The sequence below is a fragment of the Apteryx mantelli genome, chromosome 3 (assembly GCF_036417845.1).
Source record: "Apteryx mantelli isolate bAptMan1 chromosome 3, bAptMan1.hap1, whole genome shotgun sequence".
NCBI classification, from domain to species: Eukaryota; Metazoa; Chordata; class Aves; order Apterygiformes; family Apterygidae; genus Apteryx; species Apteryx mantelli.
The window spans coordinates 67,312,925-67,339,364 of NC_089980.1; the positions used below are offsets into that span (position 1 = coordinate 67,312,925).

Consider the following 26,440-nt stretch of genomic DNA (forward strand, 5'->3'; position numbering starts at 1 on the left):
AACCCACAGGTGATAACGAACTTCAAGAAGCTGCTTGAAAAACAAACCCACCTAAAGTCACCAAATTATTAATTCAAAATAAAGACAGCTTTCAATGTCAGCACAACTTCTATTCTAATGTAATACTTTCCTATGTATTTTACTGTTTGTTAACAAGTTTGCAAAAATCTTCTTGTTCCCGCATATACCTGATATTGTTAATTTGTTACAGCATTTTTTATTTTAATTCTTTTTAGAACTGCAGCATTTTTACGGCTTGTAATTTTTTTTATACCATACATATCTCATTCTAAACTTAGAGGTTTTCATAGTTGTTATTAAAAAGCACGTAGACAAAATATTTTATGGTATCTATAATAAATGCAAAGAAATCAATACAAACAAAACTTGGCTTAGCAAACTGTACATACATAAATATGTTCTTTGTTTTTCAACTTGACATTCAACATTTTTCCTCATAAAACCTTTCATGATCTTATTTATTACATCCATTTTTTTAAACCTTAAAAAAGTGCTTCTCAGATTTACAGCTTGTGCATCCAAAGCAAAGGTTAGAACACCATGCCTGAAACAGAAACCACCGGGAATAACGCATTGCAATACAAGATCCTTTAAAATTGTATGTTACAAATGCTCTAAAATTTCTTTAGCACTGGTTATTTTGTATGCTGTAGATATTGAGAAGGAATTTAACATAGACTGGCTAATGGCTCGTTTAAAGCAGCACATAGGAAAGGGTCTACAGTATAAAGTCCTTGGCTATGCATAGTATAGGGCGATGACCTGGATATAAAGTGGCTAAAAGATCCAGAATGCTGGACAGAAAGACATTTCCCTCACTCTTTTCACATCATCCTTCATGCCAGGGATGCAAGTATTGAAGTGATGCAACTCAGGTAATTGCGCAATTTGATACTGATACATTGATGCATTATTAGCTGAGTGCCAGTAGAGAATGATATGGACACAGCGGCTACTGCAGAGAGCTAAAGCTGCCACACTGAGTGCCATAACACTTTAAAACAGGCCTTGCCTCCCGGCCAGCCCTCCACCAAGGTCTTCCACGGCTTCATAATGGAGGGGGGCCATTAGTATATTTGAGCATGGGGTGGAAAGATCGGGCAAAATTATTGGACAGAGTACAGCTGTAGTCCTCCTCAGTCACCGGCACCAGGCAAGCCAGCCCGATCAGGAGCAGCAAAAGCAGCTGAAGAGGCAGAGCAGCTCGGAGGACCCTTAGGAAGAAGGACGAGTGCTGCCACACTGGCCTGGACTCAGAAGGGCAGGAACCTGAGCCACCTCTTGTGGACCTGAGGAAAGAAGATCAACAGGAGAACAAACTCAAACACTACTGGGGTGGGCGTTGCTTTCTGACAGTCAGCCTTCCCTGAGTGTTTGTTTTAGAATTAATACAGGCTTTGGTTGACAAATAGCAGAAGTATTTTTCACCGAATATGCTATTTCCCCAGCTCCCTTAAGAGACCCCGTATTCCTAGACTGGATTGGAAAACACCAAAAAGATCACAAGAGAATGGTCTCTGTGATAGCACAGCCCCCTCCTCAACTATGCGAAAGATTTTCCACTTGAAGCACTGTGCTCTTGAGAAGGGGAAAAAACAAAATGCCTGTCTAAAAGGGAAGTCTCCTTGTTTAAATTATCAACTGCATTTGGTTTGCAGAAGTTACCAAATTCATTTCATTTGGAATAGCACAAATGCAATACAATTCAGTTACATCAATACTCAATTAATTAATATACCAACATTCAGGTAGTGGGGACTAATTTTCTACAAAGTACAATGTATTCTGAATTTTGCACTGAATCAGCAATTAAAATTTATTTGCTTAACTGACTGGATGCCCTCACATTTTGAGTAATTTTCCCCTTTGTGTCTGTGAAAGCTGTCATGAAATAACATATGTTACATGTCTATGGGGGAAGTGAGACCTAAGGCAAACATTTCCGAAGGGACACTTCAAATTAAGCACAGAACTCCAATCTACTTTTTAATAAAGGATAAAGACACAAATTTCACATTTCTGCTTTTGACTGAAATTGTCAGAGCTCTAATAAGTGGATGACACGTTTTGACATAAGTGGATCACTAAAAAGAGAGATTCTGCAAGTTACAGAGTGGTCTGAGTGTGCTAATTAAACGGCATGGAAAAGTAGTGTACTTTAGCACTAACTAGCCAAAAACCAGAAGAATTTAGAGCCTTCAAATCATTTGCATCAAGAATTCTTCCATTAAGATTTTATGTCATCAATTTTGTTTTAGACATGGATGTTGCTATAAAACATCTGTATGGCTGCTACAGTTATGAAGCCCCCAAATATGGTTTGCTAGGATTAAAGAGGTAACAATGCACATAAATGTAGATTTAGTCTCAACTTGAAGGTATGGGAGAGTAGGCCTGTAGGCTGATGTCAGATGCTCCCCCAGTAGAGCATATAGGTGGCTGTTGATTCCTTAGAGTCTCCTTCTTGCCATCCCTTTGTGCTTTCCATCCTGTATGGATGAGAAAGCATGCAAAAAATCAAAATGCCATCTTCAAAACTATGCCAAGTTTGGCAAGGGTCCCCTTCCCAACATGGTGAGAAAAACTTATTTCTACAGCTTGAGGCTGTTTCTACTGGCCTGCTCATATAACGTATCATCCCATTACAAAGACCTCAAGAAAACCAGACGGATTTACTGAAACAACCAACAGATAAATAAACAAGTATGCTCAAGTATGCTAAATGATTAACCCAACCTAAATATCTCAGGAAGGAGTGAGGATCAAAACGAAAGATTGCACGTTGTTTGAATCTGCATTATTATAGCTTGGATAGAAAGCTGCTTATTCTTGTATTATGTAAGATCATGTATTATAAAGAACACACTGAAAGGATATGGCACATTTAACAGCATCAGAGCATTCCATATTAAAGTTCAATTAGATCGGGACTTCTTCTGTCCGAGAATGCCAAGATGGGAAGTTAATGGGCTGAGGCAGGAACAAAGGGAACATGGAGTGCTTAATTACCTTCCAAGCATTTGATTGCACAGTCCACCTATTTACATGGCTCTCTTTGTACAAATGTTGTTAATCCCAATCCAAAAAGGCTATACTTCTGCAGTTAGTAAGTGTTCTCTGATAATCAGCAAAGTCTGAATTTTCTTCATTAACAGAAAGTTACTCTGAGACAACACTGGGTGTCTGAAGGGGAATTTCCAAGAAGCAGAATCAGAAGTATTGTTTAATTATCCTTTTCTTTTCCTATGGATGTGGTAGCACAATCCAGCACTTTTTGTTTCATGTTTACTAAAAGAAAAGAGTGAAATTATGTGCAAACTGCATAGCTGCTCTCAACAGGGAACATAATAAATTTTCTTTCAAAAACTATAACAGCTCATGGAAAAGTGTTTTAAAACACCTTTTCTGCAGTGAGGTAGGGTGTTGAACAATAGTTTCTAAAACTGCATGGAAACAATTCAACAAGCAAATAATGAAACATTATGAAAATCTTCAGAGGGTGAGTACTAAAAAGTTCAAGTGCTATACTGACACTGTTTATGGCAGGTACTCCTGTATAATGGACATAACTGGCTGAAAAATGGAATGCTCACCTTAAAGTCTTTAAGGGATTTGGTAAGGAAAGGTGGTTTAAAATATAGACTGTTAACAAAAAAGGCTCACTATTAATATAGAGCAGAATTCCTATTTACTCCAGCAGGGGAAAGGAAAGCCGAAGTACTGTACACTATTTGGGTGAAAAATGTAATTTCTTTCTCTTGAGCTTGCATCTCTTGCTTTCTCTCTTCTGACTACTCCATTATTTGTCACACTAGCAGCTGTTTAAGGACAGAAAGTAGCAAGGCCACCTGTTACTCAGCCCATACACAATTTCTACTAACTAGATAAAAGGGGAGGTCACAGCTGCAAACCAGGCCAACTGTAGGTTTCTTCATGTCAAGAAATCTCATAAATGAACCTACAAAGAGCAAGCAATAGCAACCCTTACTGTGGGAGTCTGTAATGTCAGTGAAATTGGAACTCTTTCCTAAGCATTTCAAGAGAGGAGAAGCTAATTTATCAGCCAATACGTCAGATGGGCAAATTGAACTTTAATTTCAGCTCAGATAAGTACTTTCATTTACAGATGACTGATTTTTATTTTATTTTCTGACAAGGAAAATACAGTTGAAGTAATCTGTTTGGATTGCAGTAAACATCTGAAAGATTGTAAGAGAAGAATTTATCATTTGAGCTGAGCTGATAGAAATAAATACAGTGAGTTTAGTGGGGAAGGAAGTGACTAATGGACAAAGAACAGCAAATTTCATTTGTATGATGACAGAAGTTGAAAGTTGTTCCAAACACAAAATAGGATTGGCTTATCACACAGAAAAAAGTGGATGATGCCAAAGATCAGAAAGATGTTTAAGAAGTAGCTTAAGAAGTTTAAGATTATAGTAAGATAGTAATAAAAAATTCTGTTACAAATTCGGAAGTTCATATGCTGAAGATATGAAGACAAAAATCTAGAGCTGTTATTTTACCCAGGATAGCCATGAGCCATTAATAGAATACAGCTGTGAAAAGAGACAAAAGCAATTTCAAGATATATTTCAATCTGAGATTTCCAGAAGAGAAAAGGGGTTTGTTTGTTGTGCACTAGTCTGCACTAGTGAGACTGCATCTGGAGCAGTTTGTATCATTTTGGTTACCATGCTTCTGAAAAGTGAATTCAAATGTACACAGGCTTAAAGGAGTCAGAAAATAAAGCATTCTCCTAGGAACAGAGGCAAAGAGCTGGGCTTATCAAAGTAGAACCTGAGAGGGACTAAAACCTTGTAAAATAGTGCAGAACAGACACAAGGGAGGGAAAACAGCTGTTTAAATAAAGGAAGGGATAACGTTGGCACAAGAACAAATGACTATATCTAACCATGAATATATTCAAGGTGGAAATGATTGTACTTTCTCATAGGCAGAGAGATGAAGTTTCCAGTAGACTTTTGCCCCCACTACTTCTAAGATCTTAAGACGGAGCTTGCTGAAGTTATGAAGGAGACAGTATGCCATTCTGCAGGTGAGAGCAGGCAATGACTCCTTCTGGTGACTTTGGAGACCTCTCTAGGAGCTACCTCTGTTGGCTGTGTCCTGACATCACTTCTCTCCCTGCCTCTCAGCATCATATCGCCCCAACCCCAAATTTGGCTTACCCTGCAAAGAAGATGAACGCATCCATTTTACAGGCAGTTATATATGAAGTTTAAGTAACAAGCTCTAAGAGAGAGCACTGGGCACTCATGGGAGCACAACCCTGGCAATCCAAGCCCAATCCTCATATTCGAACCACTTCGTGACAATGACTGTCATTATGCGGCCAAAGCCAAAAAGAGTGTTGTGGCCTGGTTTGCTCCAGGAATGACAAGTGACCTTTAAACATCCACTAGTCATTTGGGGGAGGCTTGGAGAGAGCAGGAAATGGAGGTTGGCACTCTGGCGCCAAGACTTGAATAGAGCTGCTCAAGAGAGACAATGTAAACACCCCTGAGCAAATTGAACAATTATTTTAATCTTTTTAACATTTTAATCACTTCAAAAAACCCAGAGGCACAGAGCCAGGTGTGCACTTACGAGAGCTCTGTTAAACTGATGAAGGAAGGGAAGGTGCTTCTTGGATTTGCTTTTCCCACTTAGCACACCATTGCTAATACCTCCTGACTGTGCGTTTAATGAAATCCACAATGTAACATCTAGGTTAAGGTTATACCTTAGCATCACATGGGATACGCTTGTCTTTTTGCTATGATAATGGGGAAGGCAAAGTGATATCAAGCTTATTATACACAAAACACTGTCTCTCTAATTTTTAAATGAACTTTCTTCCACAACCTCCTACGTGATAAACATTTTAAAATTGACTTTAGTCTTCCTGTATACTAAACTCTAACAGGGTTTGCTGATCCAGTGCAAGATCAAACACAAAGTACTCTGATCAGAGGCATGTCAAAATATTAAAGAACACAGTGACAGCTTGTACTGCTTTATCAGTTAAAACCACATTATACATCAACCACAACCTGTCTGGCTTGCGCATTTGATTAAGTTTCCTATTCAGCAGTGACTCATTCGTATTCCATGCTTGTCTGAATGACAAATTGAACATTGTGTTGTACTGCTACAAGATGTGTTAATAAACAGTGCTGGAAAGACTTGATCTGAAAGGTGCCGCACCAATGCCACTGCTGGAAGAGAGGCTGATCTCCAAGCTGCAAAGCAGTGCTAGCTGCACTCTGAGCCAGCTGCTCACACCTATAACCAGAAACCCTCTCAAAAGGTTGGCAGAGGTGGTCTGAATGTACAGGAGAGCGGAAGAGCACATACAATATATTTTTTGAGTACAACGTTGATAGTGCAAGCATGCTTATCTGCCCAAGACATCCTCCATTCCTCTTAGATGTTAATGGCTGCAGAGTAAAGCCCCACTCCTCCCCTTTCCCACTCCCTATGAGAAACAGAATGCCAAGCTTTATAGCAGACTGGAGTTGGAAAAACTAATTCTCATTCTCCATCAAACAGAAAGATGGAGTGTACGTGTCACCTACTTCCTATGTGGTTTAATTATGTTTCCCCCTCAAAAAAGAAAAAGAGTCCCATAAACAAGGCAGCTTCTTATCACCAATGGAAGCAGTGAAGGTTATATCACTTTATATCTGCTACATTGTATAGTTTTTTAAGTGTTTATGTAAACATCTATACAGTAAGCACTTCTTTTTTTCTTTATTTCATTTATATTTGAGACTGATTTTTCTGAAAAAACCTTGATTTTGCTTACAGAAAAAATAATACATTCAAGGTATGTTTTTGGCTGCCTGATTATTGATTAATCACTGTATTAAAGCAGTGTTGCTCTCTTTCAAAGCTCAAATCTTTAACATAAGTTATTTTAAAAATAAATTAATTCATTTTTGCTATAAATAGAAGAAATAAGATTTAGGACTTAACTAAAATAACAAAGATATTTTCTTCACATTTTCTGATTAATTTAGGTTCTTGTTGCAACATGTAAGATACTGGAATAGCAAAGGACTTCTGCTTCATACATAATGGGTATATGTATACCCGTTCACCTACTTTTTTTTTTTTTTAATTTCATAACTCTACAGTCTAGTGAACTGATCAGTGAAAGAGTGAAGGGACACACATCACACTGACAACAACAGAGAATGCAGAAGCACTGTTAGCTGCGGGGATGACAGGTTGCTGGAGACAAGGTGGAAAGCAAAAAGCTGTAGCTGCAAGTCTGCTCTCTACTGGTCAGACAGAGATGGGGCAGTGCTGCTCCCAGAGCAATACATGGATGCAAGCACTTGGCAAGAGTCATGTCAATGTTAGCACATTATACTGCAAGTCTTCTGACAGGGGGAGAGAAAGTGACTGCAAATTTTAAAAACCTCAGATGCTGACTTTTAATTTCGAGTCATAAGTGCTGAAAACCCACAAACTGAACAAAACATTTCAAGGTGGAAAAAAAAAAAAAAGGAAAGAAAAAGGATGTTAGTATGTCTCATCCAGATCTGTGGGTTTTGTGAATTCTAGAATATAGTATCGGCTTATTACCTGCCTTAAATTAATATGTAGAGGTAAAGAGGATGATAAAAAGTGTTTGCCATGAACCTACTGGTATTTCTGTTAAATTATGCCAAAATGAAATAATCAATAAGCATCATGAGTGTAAACGCACACTCACAGTGATCAGGAGTATAAAAAATAATTTCCTGAGAAGCAAAAGCTGCATGTTCCAAGGATTAACCAGTGTTTCTATTAACAAATAATTTGAAGTAATTGAGACCTACTTTTGCCAAACTAATAACAAAGGAAAGTTTTCAGACTTGTTTAAATCCTGGCCACTTGACAGAGTCGGTGGGGACAGACACCCGTAATGGCCAATTTCCATCATCCTCTTGGGGTTCTAGAACAGAGTGCAGAAACCAGGAGAATTAGGTACCTGCTATGTGGACTGCTGACAGAGGGTCCAGGCTGTGAGAGACTACATTTGCCCCGTGGCTGTTTGCAATGAATAGGGGGTAAAGAAAGAAGAATGTTCAGTCCAGGCAAATAAAGACAAGCTACTGATGAAATTAAATTAAAAGTGCAGCAAAGGAAACATAAAAAAAAAAAAATCAAATGAAGTGACCAATACCCATGAACCAAGGAAACTGGCTTTTCTTTGCATTTAGTTAAGTATGAAAGTGATTGGAACATACACAGTGAACTTGAAAATAACATTTGTAGTCATTACATTTATAAACAGTAGCTCTGGATTAAAAAATTCGGTAGAAATTTAGCTCGAATAATTTGTAATATGAAACAAAAATTGAACTGAATATGGGAAAATATATATTTCAAAATGTAACTGCAGCAAAATTAGTATTCTCAAGAAAAAAAAGGTCCAGGTGCCTCCTTTTAGAAGCCTGGCCTCTTCTACACCTCCTCCCCACAATTTTGAAGGCCAAATAACTGTAGGTGCTTTCCTGCACTCACAACTATTTGCTAGAACATTTAATACAGTTAGATGATTATCAGTCTGATTGGATTTTTGGTATTAGTAATTATTTATTTAGCATTGGTGTATTTGGCACTGAAATTCTAAGCAATATGACTTCAGTCTCCAAAATTGGGGGTGCAAAAAACAGAAGTTTGAAAACCAGACCCCAAGGAATCAGACATCATGGACAAAAATGAAAAAAAAAAAAGTAGTCATGTACATAAACACTAATGTATTAGAGATAGACAAATGCATATTAAAATGTTAACATGAAACCTATTATAATTCTACATACTCTTTAGCCAGAGTTTTTTATGGTAAGATACTTCTCCATTTCCTGCAATGGTCAGGCATCCTCCAGTCAAATCTTCTGTGATATCAGAGCTTTTATTAGTAATTTAACTCTAAATTTAAAAGATGAAAGCATTGACCTCAGAAATAAAATATTCAGGTTTATATTCTTTCTCCCTTTGAAAAGCCAGTATTCCTTTACATTCTAATACTAGCATCTAAAAGGAAACTAGTGAATGCAAAAAACAAGAAAAAAAAAATCAATTTCAAGAGCTGTAAAGTTTATCACGATAGAACTCAGAGGCTTTACAAAAAGTGCAAATGGAAAAAATTGATTGTTTTAAGAACTAAGGAAAAAAGTAAAGTAATCAACCAACAGTATTGCAGAAAAAGACAAAATAATTGCAGTTCCATTCTGGGCTCAGAGTATGGAAGCGTTAAGTGCTAGGCATGTATTGCTACAATTCTTGAATTTTGTGCCAGCAATGTAAACAGACAACACCAGAGTTGCCATCATATAGCCATTGATTAGGTCCTGTTCAAATAGCTGTTTCAAATAATGCTTTATGCCCTTCAGCTCTATTTAGCTGTTCATCCAAAGTCTCAATAAGACTATCTGTAACCTTCATCAGAAATGAAGAAGAAATACTTATTGAGATTCTTGATGAAGGCTCTGAAGAGAAGGCCAAACAGAAATGGAGAACTGATTATAGCAGACAAGACCAGACTGGGATGCTGCCATCACTAGAACAAAATACAAGAGACACAACATGCCATATCATGGTAAACCAACCACACTGACAGCCCTGGTTTTAGAGAATATTTACCAATTCTAATTTCATGCAGGATGGGATATGCAGCAGGGTTGGAGAAAGCAGCTGTGTTTTTTTCTTGGTTTATGTCATTTCCTTTCCTATCAAGTGAGAAGGTGGGCCTTTCAGCTGGCTAAAACTACTGTAGACATCTAGAGTTCCCACCCAGAAGGCGACAGAAGGTATGTGCCAGGAAATTACCATTCTCTGTCTGCTTGGAGTGCTTCTTCCAGATACAGGACTCACTGAGCCTGATGTGTCCAATTCATCAGCAGAGGACCATGAGGACAAATCCTAAAGTTCAGAAGGAATGGATCTCAGAAAGACAGAAACTAGCTGTTCAGGTAAACAAACTGAAAAAACCCCAAGCCCCAGAGTGAAATGCCAGCAAAGTTAATTCCCAAGAAAGTAAAATAAAACAGTTAAATTTTGGTAGCAAATTTATAAGATTAAATCGTTACATGTTTTCTCCATTAGCCCTGATGGAAAAGAAAAGCAAACAAGTAGTTAAAACATAATTGCTTTAGGTGAAGCATTTTCTGGCAAAGTCAATACAGGAAAAAATAGTTGCTCTATAGTTGCTCCAAGAGGTGGGTACCACCAAGATTTTACAAACACAGGCAAAAACCCACTAGCAGAAGCGAAGAGCTGAGATCTCATGCTTTATACACTGGGTTAGTCCAAGATTTGAAAAAAATGGTGGAGATTGAGACCAATGGAGAATGTTGAAATCTTTAGTTTACACCTGCCAGAGTCAGTGAAGATATTTACATAACTCCCTCTCAAATACCCTGAGGTACAAGATAATTTTAAAAGATTTGGAATCCAGCTTAAAGCTCAGAAGGCACAATGAGAGACTTTATAGCCTATTAAAGGATTTATGTTACATCTTTTCTTTCAGAAGAGTGGGCATCATCTTCCTTTCAAATGACAACTGACACACTACCAATTTTTGATACTGCAACTACAATAATTATTTCATATCCTTTGCCAGTTGACCAAATCAGTAACAGCAATATAAACAAAGCAAGATGTTCAATTCCTCTTGCTATACCAAAAAAAAATTACTGAATAACAAGAAAAACAAACATATTGCAAAAGGAGATGTTTACGTTATGAAGTGCAAGATTACTTCATGATATTCAAGATTACAAGTGTATTATCTTTGTAAGTATTGCAAACAAGACAAGCAAGGCACTGATCAGAGAAAGATGGTCAGAGGAATGGAAAATGTGTGCCTAACAAATGACAAGGAATAAAAAGATGACTTACCAGCTGACTACTTGAAATGTCTAGAATTTTCTCTAGATCTTTTATGTGACGTGTGACCTCTTTCAAAAGAAGCTTCAGTCTATTTCCAATGACATGCACCTTTTCTTTGGCTTCAAGGCAGTCTTTGCCTTCAGCATGGACTAGCAACTGGCAGGACATATCTTGCAGTGATGCCACCTTCAACTGAGACTCCAGTAGTTCACGTCTGATTTGCTATTGCCAAGGCAAGCACCAGAAGTTTTAATTGAAATTATTTTTGCAATAAATGGAACAAAGCTAGACCTCACAAAAATGGACTTTCGAAATTAATGAAATGGAAAGAATGAAGAAAAGAGGAGCAATAACAATTTCCAATCCTGAGAAAATGTAACCAGAACTTCTAATTCTTCACTTGAAATTTGAGGAACAGCTGGTAGTTCATTCTGTAATTGTTTAACATCCCTGATGCTCAGCAAGCTCCCCCCAAAGACAGACTTTTCAAAACACCAAACACAACAAAATGACAAGATGGACAGAAGCCTAGCTGTTGCCTACAAGTTTTCCATCATTAGTTTTGCTACTGACAAGAGTGATTGGCATTAAATTAGAACTTAAATTAGTTCCCGACCTTAGTCCCACAGTTGTATATTAGCATACAAATATACAGCACTAGCCCTCAAGAAAAAGATAAATCTGATTGGCTGTTTTTCTGATGATGGGAGAGAAGGGTGTGATTATAGCCCTACCATTAAAAGTCGGTGATGATCCTGCAGAGTTTCTGAGTCCAGGCTTGGACTGATGGGCATAATCTCATTTTTCCTTCTGTCAATATTCTCTAACCAGAGCAGCAACCCGTGGCTCATTTCATGGAAATCCTGTAAGTGACGAGTGATGTTTTTTAAACTGTAGCAGAAAATTCCAGTCAAATTTAGGATTTTAGTTTATCCTATGATGGGTCCTACTGGCTAAACAGCAGAGCTTATAACGGTGTAAAATAGTAGATTAGAACACTATTCCACATATGACAACTTTAGAAAACCTTGGGCTTGAAACACATGCTTCAGGTAGTGCAAGTGTATCCTTCAGAAATCATTTAGCCAAAGTTGTATTTCAATTCATATGGGCAAGTTTCAGCTTGGATAATAAGCACACCAGATGATGACATAGATTACATGTGGGATGCTGATAATTTCAAAGTGTAATACAGACCTGGCACTGCATTAATGCATCCTGCAGTGAGCAGCGCCACTCTTCGATCATACTGCATGCATGTTCCCAGCGCATGTTCATCTGAGACAGGCGCTCTTGAAGCTTCTTGCTCTCTTCGCTGTCAGACTGAGTGAATTCTGAGCTGCACAGATTGATGGATAAGATGATCGCTTTGCGGTTATCGATTGCTTTTTGCAGCTCCTTGATGACAAGACAAAGTGGGGTGGGGGGAAGAAAGGGATGAAATTGGTAAGATATGAGACTTCTAGAAGAGCCAGGTAGAGCAGGCATCAAGGAGAATGCAGTGATTTGCCATCAGTAACTACAGAACGGTACGTTACTGTAACAGTCTCTTTGCTTTCGATATGAGATTTCTGTGGTAACTCTGTGATAACACCACAAATGTTCACTCTTTAACATGTACTAAAATTTTACTGTGAACATAAACTAGAACAAGCCAATTAAACTTTTAAAGTCTTAAGAGCCTGAAGTCATAGTTGAATTTTAAAGATCAGAAGAACTGGCTCATGCTTCAGATATTTAAAGACAGGGAGGGCCCAGGAAAATTTAAAGAGATGTAGGGCAATCTTATTACAGCTCACAATAAAACTTTTGCCCTCACTTCTCAGTTTGCTGATAAACATAAAAAGCAGCATGTTTTGCAAGTGGAAACTGCTGTCAACAGTATTTTAAAATAAAAGCTTTTACTGAGGGAAAAGAAAACACACAAAGAATATAAACAACTTACTTCAATTTATAGAAGCAGGACATGTATAAAAACTCTGATTTGTTTACATTGGAAGCCACAAAAGAAACCCCACCTCTTTTGGTTTGGAGGGCACTAATGGGCTTTCCAAGAGTGGGTGAGATAAGAACAGGATTCTTACGAAATGTCCCCTTTTCCACCTAGTTTACAGCATTTACTTAAAAGCCCCATGTCACAGTGACCTTTGTACTACTTATGGCAGCTATATTTGGATTCCAGCAAAGATCAGCATTAATATGCTTTAGATGGATCACTGCCGGAAACAGTGTTTACTGTCTGTCCACCTCATTCCTAGCATGGAGCACAGTGCATTTTGACATTGGCTCCACATTTTTGTGCCCAAGATTATAAGATGCTAATAACTGAATGTGAAGTTGTGGAGCATCACATTTGGAGACCTTGTAGCAGTAAAATACACAGGAGATACTATAACAGCAGTGTTCAGGCCATGATGCATCTGAGATGACAGGAGAAGGGAATGTTGCAAAGGACACCAAATTCTTTATACTTGTAAAGCAGATGTTGCACTAGGTGACATCAGTGGGCAGGCTACAGCTCTTTTGGGCGCACGCTCTCTCTCTCTCTCTCTCTCTCTCCTTCCTTCACACAAAGTAATATGTCCCAGTGATCCATTTCTTTTAAAAGAGCAATACAAGTTTCTCCAGAAGATTTTTTTTTTAAATTGGCCTTTCCCCCCCCCTCTTTCATTAGCTCAGCTGACCTCAGTAATTATCTGTGCATTCTGGAATTATAGTTGGCATAGAATTAATATTTCAAAAATTCATTTGGATTCTGTAGTAAATGCTGGTAGTATATTTTTCTGCCAGTAACTTGACTTATAAAATCACTTTGACAGTTACTTTCTTCAATTATCAGTTGTAGTCTGCTACGTGTGGCATGGAGCAAACCAACTGCACCTATGGGCTACCTCTCTAACATGCATTCAACTGAGGTCTGCTTATAAGGTAATTCATGGGGGGAAAAAAAAATCTCACTTTCAGTTTTTTAATCCTGAGCTCAATAGTTTGTATGTCAGTGCTGAGATCAAGACAGTGGAGCTTCTCCAGCTCCTCTTCAGTTTCTCCCAACCAAGCCCAAATGCTATTAAGGTCGGAGTTGAACTGCTGCCATTGCTGAAGGTTCTGCTTCATTCTCAACTCCTTGCTTAGAGCTTGGGCCTGGATTAATTCCCATCGGTCAATTACACCTGGAAAAATAAACACAAAATTCAACAAAAGAAAAAATTAATGAGCCACACAATTGCATCAGCTGAATCCTGTGCAGGACAAAGAAAAACTCCATAAAACCCAGAAAGTTCAAAACCACCAAACACTATGCAGAAAACTAAGTTAGTTTGAAGAAAGAGACTTTGGATAGAAAGAATGAAGAATCTGAATAAGAGACCAGCCAACAGGCAATTTTATCACTTTCTAATGTCAGATTCCTATGACTTTACAGAACAGTTATTTGATACATAAGGGTCTTTAGAACAGATTGTATTGGTATAAAGACACAATAAATTAGTATAAATGCAAATGGGGCATGAAATCTGAAGATGTCTAAATAGCCACATATTTTTTATTTTCATTAGTATTTCTATCTATTACAATTTAATATTCACACCTCACTATGTTTGCCTAAGCTACCATTGATGCATTAGAGAAATACTGACTTTAAACAGAGAAAATTAGGAACTATTTCTTTTAGTTATTTATCTGAAAACACTATGGTTTAGAGAAAGACGAGTTATATCACCCCATCAACTTAAAATCAAAAACCAAATCATCCAAGAATAAAAAGGACTGCACAGGTAGTACATCTAACCAAGGTGAGAATGGAGACCCTGCCTTTGTAGTCTCTGGTAGAAATCCATGTTTTTACAGTGCAATTCACTTGTTCTGCAGCAGATGCTTAAAACTTGTCAGCTGAATACAAAAACATATTGCATCTACAGGGACTTGCCCATAGGCTTAGGGTTATGTCTCATGATATGAAGAAGTTCTTAAAATGCACTTGTATGCCTACTGCCTTTATATGGTATATACAAGGAATACTTACTGATTTATAATGATCTAATAGATGTTAAACAGAACATGGTAACAGACACAGTCATTCTCTCCACACCAATATGGAAGAGGAAAAGGTTGGTAAATGTATACAGCAGTATATAATACCACGTGCTTTCTCAGAACAGCACTGCACATGCTTGCAGATTTTCACAATTGCTTTCCATGAAAGAACTAGATGTTACTTACCAGCTGTTTGTGTTTCAGTACTGTTCAGGTTAATGAGTCCAGATAATTTTTCTTCTTCCTCCTTTAGTTTATATCCAAGCCTTTTTACTGAGTCTATGCTTCCACTGCACTCACCTAGTAGTTTCATCTGTGTTAAAATAAGAAACAAAAAAGACCACCTCAGTGTGCACTGTACAAAATTAATGCAATTTCCATAAATTTCCAAAAGTAGGTCCAAATATGAAGGTAAAGTCTATTACTTTAACAGTCTGCACTGATACTGACAGCAAAATGTATATTGTGGCTTAAAGCATAAGTTCAAACTAAATGGAAATAACTTGGTTGCCATTGTACCAAGGTGCTGCTTGGTACAGCAGGAATCAAAGAATGAATATCTGTAGGTGACATTTATTCTAAACATGATACTACAAGAAAAGACACTAGAAGATGTGATAAAGCAAATTAACAGTAGTTTGAAAATGTTATCTTGCCTCCAAGCACCTAATCTTTCAATTCTTTCAGGAATGAAATGTTTAGAATAATTTATAGACCAGCTTTCCAGAAAACCTCTCTGAGAAAGTTTTTTAATCACAGATTCCCTATATGCAACCTTGGTTACATGATGCATGTTTATAATTCATCAGTAAAACAAATACTGTGCATCAGGCTATAAAATCTGCTTTTAAAAGCAGAGCAATTTAAACAAGGGTGATCATCTTTAAACGGATAAAAACGTGTGTGTGAGAAAGTCCTTTTGGATATCTGCAAAAATGTAACAGGAAAATAAACTCCCTAGAGTCATGTTCCTGTAATCTTATGCTATTGTAAACACACTAATAACATAAACAACAATAGCATGTGATTAAGGGTAGCAACCACGTGAGTGAGTAAGTCTGAGGAGCAATAATATCTAATTGCTTTGTTGCAACAGCTATATTTCTTTCAATAGCAAATCTAAGCTTGGAGTACTGATTTGACTTGTGCTCCAAAACACATCACCATGTCTAAGAACAGTGATTTTCAGTTCTGTCAGCATGTGATGAGATTCAAGCACACGCACATATCCTTTGTAACTGGAATTCAGCTCTGGTCCTGTAGGTGTTCTGCTGCGGATGATGTTTTCTGTTTGCTGTATTTGGAAACGGCTGGTGTCTAAGGCCTTGTCCAGCTGTCGGATATGTGTTTCCAGGGCACCAGGTTCTGCTATACCAAAAACAAAAATAGTGACTGACACTCAAGTTTTCCAGAATTTTTTACCTTTTGCACAGGCAGAACAAATACCAGAACCAAACCAGCACTAGCTAGATTAGACAGTACAGGAGAAGTGTGATTACAGCAGTATGAGTGGGACAGTGTCAAAGCAAACTGACAATTAATTACATTAGAGGGTGTTAGCAACCTTCCAGAGGACAGATGATTATACCAAAAAAAGTGCTATCAAAGACCCCAGAGTTTCAAACAGGCTTGCAACCTATTCTGAAGGGACATTTTCCCCCAGAGAATGCCTGCTCTCTGAAGGGCACAGTTCTTGATTAATTGTGTGCTATCCTCACACATTTTGGAGAGAGCATTGCTTCTTTTCAGATTTGCTCTCTGGCAACTTTGTATCCTGAAGTCCTGTCCCATGATCTGTGTTAAAATTTGATTTCTCCTTATTTCTATTTGCATTACTTCTCTGCACTACACAGAGTAGAATTTTGATCTACATGAAAGGATTCTATTTCTATAAAATTTTGAAGAAAAAAGGCATTATATATATGATAAGTGATACTGTTATAATTGTATCCTCAGGGTCCAAAGATGACTGGACATCTTGAAGGCCCACAGCAAATAGTCCACAACTGATTTAGGGAACCATACTAAGCAGCAAAATTTACAGTGTTTTTCCAGTTAAGGGTTTGACAAAAATAGTGCTTAGATATCTGCACGATACTTCGCATGTGGATTATACTCTGTTCATCCAAGTAGTTTGGAACTCATACCAATGTTTTTGAAGCAGGATAAACTTGCATTTTTTTATAGAGATTAAGTGAATTCTGTGATATGAATTAGATATAGCCAGTTCTGACCTGAGGCAGGGTACAGCCATATGATCACTTTTATCTGTATTCTGTCATTTCGTGCCTGATTTGAATTTGTTTATAAAGACACGTTTGAAAACATGCACAGACAGGGGGATCCTTCCATCCAGCTGATGACAGAAAATGGTGCCTCTTGGGTGGTTAATCTTTTTTCATACCAAAAAAACCCAAATGGATGGAGCAACTTATTAAATGTTGCCTTTCTCTCACTACTTCCAAGATTTTCACAAGTCAGGAATCAACACACATTTTTCTATATAGACTGCTATTCGTTATACTCTTAAAAATGCCCTCTTAACCCAATCAATCATAACATTATTTCACAACACTCTTTTGGGGAAGAAATAAAAACAGACAGTGAAACTGAGGTCTCAGTAGAATTGAGGTTTTAAAATGTTTGACATTTCACTTTTGCAATTACATCACTATTTCAAAGAGGAAAACTGTGATATCATGAGAGAAGGTATTTGTAAGTGCATCTAATCTCTCTGAGAGTTTCTTCTCAAAAAATGAAACAGTAGGTTTAATCTTTAAAAATGAAAGCAACTTGAAAAAAAATCCTTCTTTCAATAGGAAAGACTAGGATAAAGACTCTGGACTACAATACCTCACGTTGGCATTGTTACCGTTTTAAGATTTTGGAACAACTAGCCCAAAAGTTTACATATAAGTAATAATTCAAGCTGTGGCTGTGAAAAAAATGTAAATATGAAAATTAGGTTTTGCTCACTATCTTTTCCATCTGCCTTATTCATTAGGAACCACTCTTCTCTCAGAGAAGTAACAAAACATTGAGTCCTGTTAAGGGACTCCAGAGAATAGATGCCAATTTTAGCAAAGTACTGGTCAGCTTAGTCTAGTTAGCCAAGGTGGGAGGGCATCTTAGACAATATTTTAAACTTCATTGTTTCATCCATGCATCTAATAATACCTTTAAGCATAATAGTAAAGCAGGATGCTTTTACATTTACATGCCAATGCCATCGCATAAGAAATATTTATTTTGTAAGTTGTGAAAAGCATAGCAGATGCTAAGAGAAGAAAAAGATGTTATGCTTGTGCACTGTGGTATTTGCATCTGGCTGTACTTAGTCTTTTTTGATGCCTACCAGAGATATTTCTGAGTGTGTTTTCTGTGAGTATTACATAGGCCTCAAGAGTTTCAGGGATCTCTACGTCTGAAAAAATAAAAGCACAGTCTAAGTTGACAGCTCAGCAATGGCTGTCTCCTCACAGAAGGAGTCCTTTTCCTTGGATGGAATATATAAATGGTTCTAATAGCAATATCCCTTTTGGAGAAGTAAAAAGGATGAAGAGTGAAACACAGAGAGCCTGCTAAAAAAAGCCGTAAAATCAAAGCAAACCTGACTCTTCTCAGAACAAAGCAATGACCTGAAAACTAAAAGACAGCCATGAGATCAGAGTATGATATACCAGTAAGTCTTCCTGCAGAATAAGCTGCATTTGGGCACTTCCACTCACTAAGATTTATTACACAAAGCATACACACTTAAAAAGGATTTCCATCTTCCTAGGAGAGCAAGACGTGAGATCCTACCTCAGGCTAAACTCACAGTTGCCAGAACACTGGAGTCTTGCCTGGGTAAGGAATGAGTTAAGATTTACTTAAGCACTTCATGATTTGGTCTCGTTTGTGGGTCTAATCTCCCCCTGAATTTCTTCATTCAGTTGTTTCATGCTTCTTGCTGTATCCAGTATAGTTTCTTCTAGTCAGGACAATGCATTAGGCATTACTGCTACAGATGACATATCCCATCTGGCAGACCGCAGGCAGAGAGACACAGCCAATTCCCTGTCATATCACATATGCCTCTGTGATATTCCAAGGCTGCAGTCATCCAGGAATCTCCAGCACTTTTTCTAAGGCCAGAAGGCCAGTGGGATCACTTAGGGAAAGCTATTTCAGATCTTCAGGGGCTATTTAAAATATTTTTCCATGAGCTCCTTGGCAAAGCGGTCATGCAAGCAACATTTTACTGAGAGAGAACAGGACACACATTTTGCCACCGTACCTGCTACACCAGCTGCTCCTCCAAGGTAGAAGTCTTTGTCTTGTCCTTCTTCTTCTTCAGAGTGCAGTGCCCGTGAAACAGCTGTTTCCAGGTCTCGACTGAGGTCATAGTCATGATCCCACTCCAGGGGGATGGAGTCCATGCTTGCAGGGGTATCCCGCCCTGATCGCTCGCTTCTCACAGGCTGGGTGAGGGGCAGCAAGTGGTTGGAGGAAGGGTGTGGGGAGAGAATGCTGTCCGCAGATTTGTCATGCCAGTGTATGTCAGAGAGATCTGCTGATTCATCCAGATCCACCTCTCTGTCAGAGAGGTCATGATCGTCATCAGTCAGCTAGAAGTGTAACGCAAACAGAACCGATCAATGCAACGTGCAGAAGCACTGCATGCTCAACTGGGGTCAATGAAATAAAAGTGCCACTAGATAACAGTGAAACTGATGGGCTTTCCATTTTGTACCCTTCTTTCACACTTCTCTTTCCTTATTTTCAGATGCAGTAAAAAAATCCAAATAACAGAACAAACAAGAATATTTGTAATGTCAGCTTAACCTAATTGCTTAAGGCACTGCATAGTCTCACATCAAGCAAATGTCTCCAGACTTTTTACTGATGCCACTTGCAATGCAGACAATGAGTTAGAGAAACCTATGGAAGCAAACCACAGGAAGCATAAGTGACCTTTATCGTGATTATATTCTTTCACACCATGAAAAACCTGTGTTTTGCTCCTTTCCTCCAGTAGGATTTGAGCTACCCCAAAACATTTTGCTCTCAGATCTTTGGATGTGTGTTCAGTTCCAGAGACAAGTATCTGACAGTTCTGTAAGGGGAGAATCACTTTAGCATTTTTGTTTTTTAAGTAAAACAGAACTCAATAATCTGTTAATGAAACTATCTGACAGAGCAGGGAGATGTGCTTATCACTAGTACTGCACTGCCACCCTTATTAACAAAGTTTATAAATCCCCAATTTGCAAAGATTTGCATGATGATTTACTAAGATTCTAGATCTGGTGAGTTTGCTCCCTCAATGGGACATAAATAGCATGTAATGAAGGGAGGCAGATGGTCAAGGTTGTAACAAAATTAAAACCACAGATTTTTTGGAAAGTTTCAGAAGTTTCATATTAGTGCACTCCAACATCTTTCTCTCTCCTAATTCTCACATTTGTAAAATGGCAATAAAAGAAACAAACAAAAAATACACATGTATGGAAGTTTACACACAGGAAGGCGGATCAGTTTCTTGTGGTAGCGTTCCACACGACCAAAGACCTCTTGACAGTAACGACGCAGCTCATCTAGTTCTTCTTCAATGACAGCTGCATCCATGGGCTCACTTTTCTCAATTAGTTGCTCACCCTGCACAATTATCTGCTCAATTTTGTTGTTGTTCAGTGAAATTTCTTGCTGGAAAGCCTGTATAAAAAAGCCAAAGCTTTATTAATGAAATCAATATTAAAACAATTTAAGTTATCAAGGATGCAAGTCCTAGCATTTTTCAGCAAGAATGATGTGGGTAACAAACAGGGATGGTTCCAAATATTCTGGCAAGAGCAATAATCAGAAAACAAATTTAGCATTCCTTAACCAGCCTTTCTAGTAAAAAACAGTGATACTTGATGGTTTACCATCTCATTCCTCACTTGTTATATTTGGAAAGAAAACCATTCTCTAAACAAGCCATGCCTATGACCAAATGTCTACAATGGACAAAGATGCTAAAGCTAACATGCTGGAATTTTGGATAACATTATGTGTTTCACATTTCACCTTTTCCTCTCCAAATAATGCATTTCTTTTGATGCAGAAATGGTTGACAAATATAGAAACTGTTATGTGTTGGGATAGCGGAGGCTTGACATTAATAGTTTTTATTGAGATTTCCTTTGATAATCAGGGAATGGAGACTATCACCCCTGCTTTCTGAAAATTTGTCACAGCACAAAGCTCTCTACTCTGGCAGAAAAGGACCTTTTGAAACCTAGCATATCCTAAAAGTTCTGAGGGTAAAGTCTCAGTCTGCAAGTAAGAGATTGTTTCAGGCTGCATTTTTGCATAATGTTTCTTATATTCTTCCCCTCCCCCATTAGTATTTTCATCCCTTCTCTCCTCCCTCCTCCTTTCTCTATGCGATTATCTTTTTACCTTAAGTTGCTTTATCTTTGCTTGGACATCGCACTCTGAGAAATGCTCAATGTTGGTCAGCTGCAGGTCCATCTCTGTTAGCCATACCAGGATGCTGTCACGTGCTGTCTCAAATTCCTCACGCTGGCCAATAAAATGCTGGGGGAAAAGAATGAGGGGCATGAAATGATCAGCCAGCCCCCAAAAGAATAGAAATAGTGGTTCTCTGAAGAAACAGTTTTCATGTCCTTCAAATCTAATCTGAAGTCAGTACACCTTCTTCTTTCATCTCCTCCATGCTTTCTAAGGTTCCCTTTTCATTAACACTGTCTCCAGCTGCAACTAGCAGATCTGTGAAAGTTATCTTCTAAGAAGGACGGTGTTTGAGATCACTGGGCATGTCCTTACAAATTTCATATTTTGACTACATCAGATAAAGTGAGCAGATAAGCTCCCTTCTGCTTCCAAATGTAGGAAATCCCCTCAAGAAACTGCAAGCATATTGAAGCTGAAGCTCCTGGACTACTGTCATTCATAAACTATAGCAGTGAAAGCAAAGGGTTTGAAAATGGAAAAATACTTTTAGTCTGCGCAGGATGGAAGTAACTCGCTTTTGTAGGTTGTCCCATCTCTGGTTTCCTTCATGGACCATCTGCTTGAGGCTGCAATCAGAGTCAGTGCGGTTCTCTCGGGCCAAGCGGCGATACTGTTTATTAATCAGTTCCAGCTGAGTCAGACTTTCATGCACCTGTCTCTGGAAAGCCTAGAAGAGGATCAATAAAAGATACCATCAGACTTATACCTACTGAAATCAGGAAACATATGCAGCCTCTCCCTGTATCTTGATTCTACTTCTACACTCAGACCTGTGTTAGCTGATCTTTTGGGGATAAATAGACTCCAGGAGGGATGTAGACACCTATTAAGGGTTATCTGATTGAAAGGCTCCCTTCTGACTAGAATGAGCCAAAAAAAAAAAAAAAGTTTACAAAACTAACATAGTTAAGTGACATACTGCAACAAGAATACCTGTTATAATGACTAAAAACATCCCCAAAAAGAGAGAATGGTCTTTCTGCTCAATCTTATGTCCTTGTATTTGAGAATGGGAACAAAACAATGAACTATGAAACCAATTAAAAAAAGAAAAAAAAAGAAAAGGAAGTCAAGATTCCTGTGGTTTCACTGGATTTCCTTGCATACTGAGTCTGCTATAGTACAAACATTGAGTAGATTTAAGAAATTGAATTGCTTATTCTGAGATTTCCAGAAAAATGTGAAAAATGGTGTTGAAGGAATCATCCCTTTATCTTTGGTATACTGGTATACAAGTAAGTTTTAGCTTAACAAAATATTCATGGAAAGAAAATTTCACTAATATCCATACCAATTTACGTGTGGGCAAGTGTCTGTGCCACGCTCTTTCAGTGCCTCCTCTATTGTTACAAAAGCCTCAGCCATTCAACTGGAGAGCAGAAACAATAAGTAGCTTAGCCCATCAGTTTAATGCTGTGACTAGCAATCACAAAGCAAGGTAGAGAAAGCATGTTGTAAGGGAGTTCACTGAATTAATCTCTTCAAAAAATTTATTTCTGAACCATTTTTCAAAAAGAACTTGTTTTTATGTTGTCACAGGAACAGACAAACAAGCAATCAAACAAAAAAGACTTTTAACCAGATCTCTCTATAATATGTAAGTAATACAAGGCTGAACAGTTTTTGGCTCCCATTGTAGTTCTGCAAATTTGCTCTCTCATATTGCTCACAACATAAATAAACAAACAATTCCTCCCAAAACTAGACGCTACCCTTGATAAGGAATGGAGGAGTGTGGTAGACAGCACACTTCTGTATAGAAATTATTATTAAAATATCAGCAAATAAGATTTCTATACAAACACTATATACTATTCATATTGTGCTAGTCAAAGTTAAAAATGAAATAAGCACATTTCTGTGACAAGACCAGAGACAAAATAAAAGAGCCCGTTTGAAAAAAGGAAAAGATCAAAGCCTGCAGGATCCTCTCAGTAGAACTATTCTCTGTTTTAATGCCAGTTAAATTGGGGACAGGGCAACCAACAAGGAACAATCAGGTTTGCAACTGGAATGAAATCCTCAGCAGAACTGACTTCAGTTAAAATTGCACAGGGAAAAAAAAGAGAGGTGGAATTCTCAAATCAAATGCACAAATATGACTTTATATTTGCTAGGAACATGAATCTACAAGTGTGCCATTTTACAGTTGTTGTTTCACCTGTTACCAAGCCTTGTCCAGCAAAAGAACAGTTGCACATTTGTTTTCCACTTTTTCAGTTCAGCTACACAGGAATTCCTTTTTTGCCTTCCTCCCTGTAAGCTCTCTTCACTTCTCTGTACTACTGGAGAGGACAGTTTTTTGATATGTACAGTGAAGTCAATACCTCCACACTCAGTAAGAGAAAGGCTCTAACACAGTTTGCTGTTCTCAATTATTTTTTTAATCCAACTGAGAATATAGAGCGGAATATAAAATTAGAAAAAAAAATGTTTAGTTAAAACAGAAAACTACTAAACCACTTCAGTTAGTATGCATAGTTAGCTGTAACTTTACAATGAATTCGGTGAATTCCACTGAATTTGAACACAAGAGCAGTCGTGATTTCTGTCCCTGCTTTTTGGTAGTTGTAGAAACTATGTACTACTGTCCTCCCTCCCTTCCTCCCTCCCATCTCCCCCCCAAAAAAGAAAAGCAGAACCAAACTACATGCAAAGCAGCCTCTGGAAAGGCTGCTAAACTGTTCTCTTTACAGCTAGTTCTGTTGACTCTGTGTAGGCAGTAAAAATTCCAAGAGCCTGCAGGAAAGGGAAGGTCAGCATGAAAAGCAAGAAAGCACATTCAGTGAAACAGACTTTGGGCAAAGTCAGGTCAGCTCTGAAAATCAAAGACAGCCAAGATATTTTTGGTACTGTTTTCCACACAGTAACTTGCTGAACAGGAGATCAGATCCTGATCACTGGATGAAGGGACAAGGGGAAGAAGGTCTGAGATGGCGTATTCATGGCCAGGAAGCAAACATCAATATTCTATGGCAGTTTTCTACCTCGCCCTAATTAAGAAGTCTGGTAGTGTTAACAATAAAACCTGGCCAGTACATTCAGAAATGTCAATGTCAATAATAAAATCTGACTCTGGCTGAGGTGTTCCAAAGCTTTGCAGTTTATTTTTTTGATTTAGTTGTTAGACCAAAAAGGATTAACTGGTCTTAGACATTGTTTAAAATTTGCAGTTCTTCTTCACAGCATATACTTTATAGCATCTGACTCTTTACAAAGTTCTCTAAACAATGCCCGTGACTAGTTCTCTTTCTTTAGAATTAATTTTCTCTTTCATCTTGATATTTTCCTTGCAAATCTGAAGTTGAGCAGAAGATATTCAACTCTGACTGACCACACAAGGAGGGTGTGTGTGCATTCTACACACACATATCCCATTGTAATTATGTGACTAGCATCACACACACACAAACATAATGGGTTTAGTAATGTGCTGTTAAGCATTGACTGAAGTGACAACTTGTCAATTTTCAAACATACACTTAACTTTTAAGTTGGGGGGACACCATGTGGACATATAATAGCACTTGCACATACATGCATTTCAAGGATCAGGTTCTAAAATGGGGATATTGTGCATAATACAGAAAAAGGTAAAGGGATGGTTTCAGAGTATCACAGAGAGAAATAAAGGGATGAAATCACAGCAAAAGCAAAAACATGTGACTTGCATATGAAGGGATATGTGCTCAAGAGAGACTTATAAATGTTATGGAGTACCTACTCACTGGGCATATTTAAAAGCTGCAGAAGGAAAAAAAAACCTGAGAAATGTAACTTTGGTGAACAAATGGCATGTGAGAATGGATTGACTTATTAGTGTTTTCAGTTTCTACCTTCCACTGCTCCTTTGTCCTTAAAAACCTGCCACTGAAAGCAGCTGCAGAATCATCAACTCCAATATATTAATACAGTGTCTCTGATGAGTGACTTATGTATGGGAAGGAAGAACAGCAGCTGGCTGCTGTAATGTGATCAGTAGATATTAAATTTCAAGTATTATAAGTCACCTCAAATTTCTTTAGTTCTTCCTTAGCAACTGTGTAAAGCACACCAGAGGAGCTTGGGAAAGCAGCTGTCCTTTCAGAGGTTTTTAGCCAGTCTTCAAATCTAGAGTAGTCATCCAAAAACTTTTGCCATAGACGCCACGTCTCTTCAATTCTGCAATAGATAATGGAAAATTAGGGAATGCTTGGACTGAAGGCCAGCTGACCTACCATAGTTTAACTTATCATCTGCAATAGTGGACCAGCACTGCACCAAACAATAACTGGCTCTTAATCCAAGTCAGACAGCAGGGTTGATAAACAGACAACAGAAAAGGCTGGCTCATTCCAGATTGAGCTGGAATAAGATGATGGCAATTTTTTAAAGCGTGCTGCAAATCTAATTTTGAAATCAGTATAAAAGGAACATTATAAGCATGCAATAGGAGCTCTAAAAATCTGAGTGTAAGAAATGCAGTCCAGTATAGGTAGCTAAGCAAATATTTTAGAGATGAGAAATTCCATGCTACCTGCAGCTACAGAACCTTTTCTTACAGAAAACTAAAGATGCTGCAGCATACATTTTAAAGTTCTCAGTCATCATTCTGCATTGCAAAGTGACATGAACTTTTTTTTGTATTCACCAACAAGTAGTAAAATGCTATCTCTCAATAAAATTTTTTATAAAAAAAAATAGTCCAACTTTTCTCTTTATATAAACCATTCGACTTCAGTTGTTTATGTGAAAATAAAGGTTGACTCTCGATTCTGAAATCAAATTGACTAAATACTGAGACTGCGAAATCCCAGAAATTTCAACACCACTTCATTCAAAACAATGTTATTTTATTTGTGGCAGACTGTATTATAGCAGGACTTTGTCTTTTAAATACAGAAGACATTTTCCCAAAGCTTAGACATGTAGGTCTGAAAGGCACCTGATCCACTCAGTACTTTGAAGCAAAATTTATACTTTATTGATGATATACTGTCAAATCTAATCTAATGAT

The 26,440-nt window shown here is 37.9% G+C and overlaps 1 protein-coding gene across 1 annotated transcript in view; it reads right to left on the reverse strand.

Moving 5' to 3' along the window:
• Nucleotides 1–338: 338 nt before the first annotated feature.
• Nucleotides 339–26,440, reverse strand: part of SYNE1 (spectrin repeat containing nuclear envelope protein 1) — a 276,957-nt gene continuing 250,855 nt past the window's right edge. The window contains exons 131-145 of the mRNA XM_067293579.1: nt 25,455–25,605; nt 21,929–22,111; nt 21,370–21,507; nt 20,449–20,640; nt 19,223–19,553; nt 18,299–18,367; nt 16,169–16,311; nt 15,130–15,256; nt 13,870–14,081; nt 12,109–12,309; nt 11,646–11,774; nt 10,921–11,133; nt 9,850–9,942; nt 8,006–8,064; nt 339–1,310 (exon numbers count right to left, since the gene is read on the reverse strand). Coding sequence (XP_067149680.1) covers nt 1,070–1,310; nt 8,006–8,064; nt 9,850–9,942; nt 10,921–11,133; nt 11,646–11,774; nt 12,109–12,309; nt 13,870–14,081; nt 15,130–15,256; nt 16,169–16,311; nt 18,299–18,367; nt 19,223–19,553; nt 20,449–20,640; nt 21,370–21,507; nt 21,929–22,111; nt 25,455–25,605 — 2,482 coding nt within the window. The 3' untranslated portion in view covers nt 339–1,069. The remainder of the gene's footprint in view (nt 1,311–8,005; nt 8,065–9,849; nt 9,943–10,920; nt 11,134–11,645; nt 11,775–12,108; nt 12,310–13,869; nt 14,082–15,129; nt 15,257–16,168; nt 16,312–18,298; nt 18,368–19,222; nt 19,554–20,448; nt 20,641–21,369; nt 21,508–21,928; nt 22,112–25,454; nt 25,606–26,440) is intronic.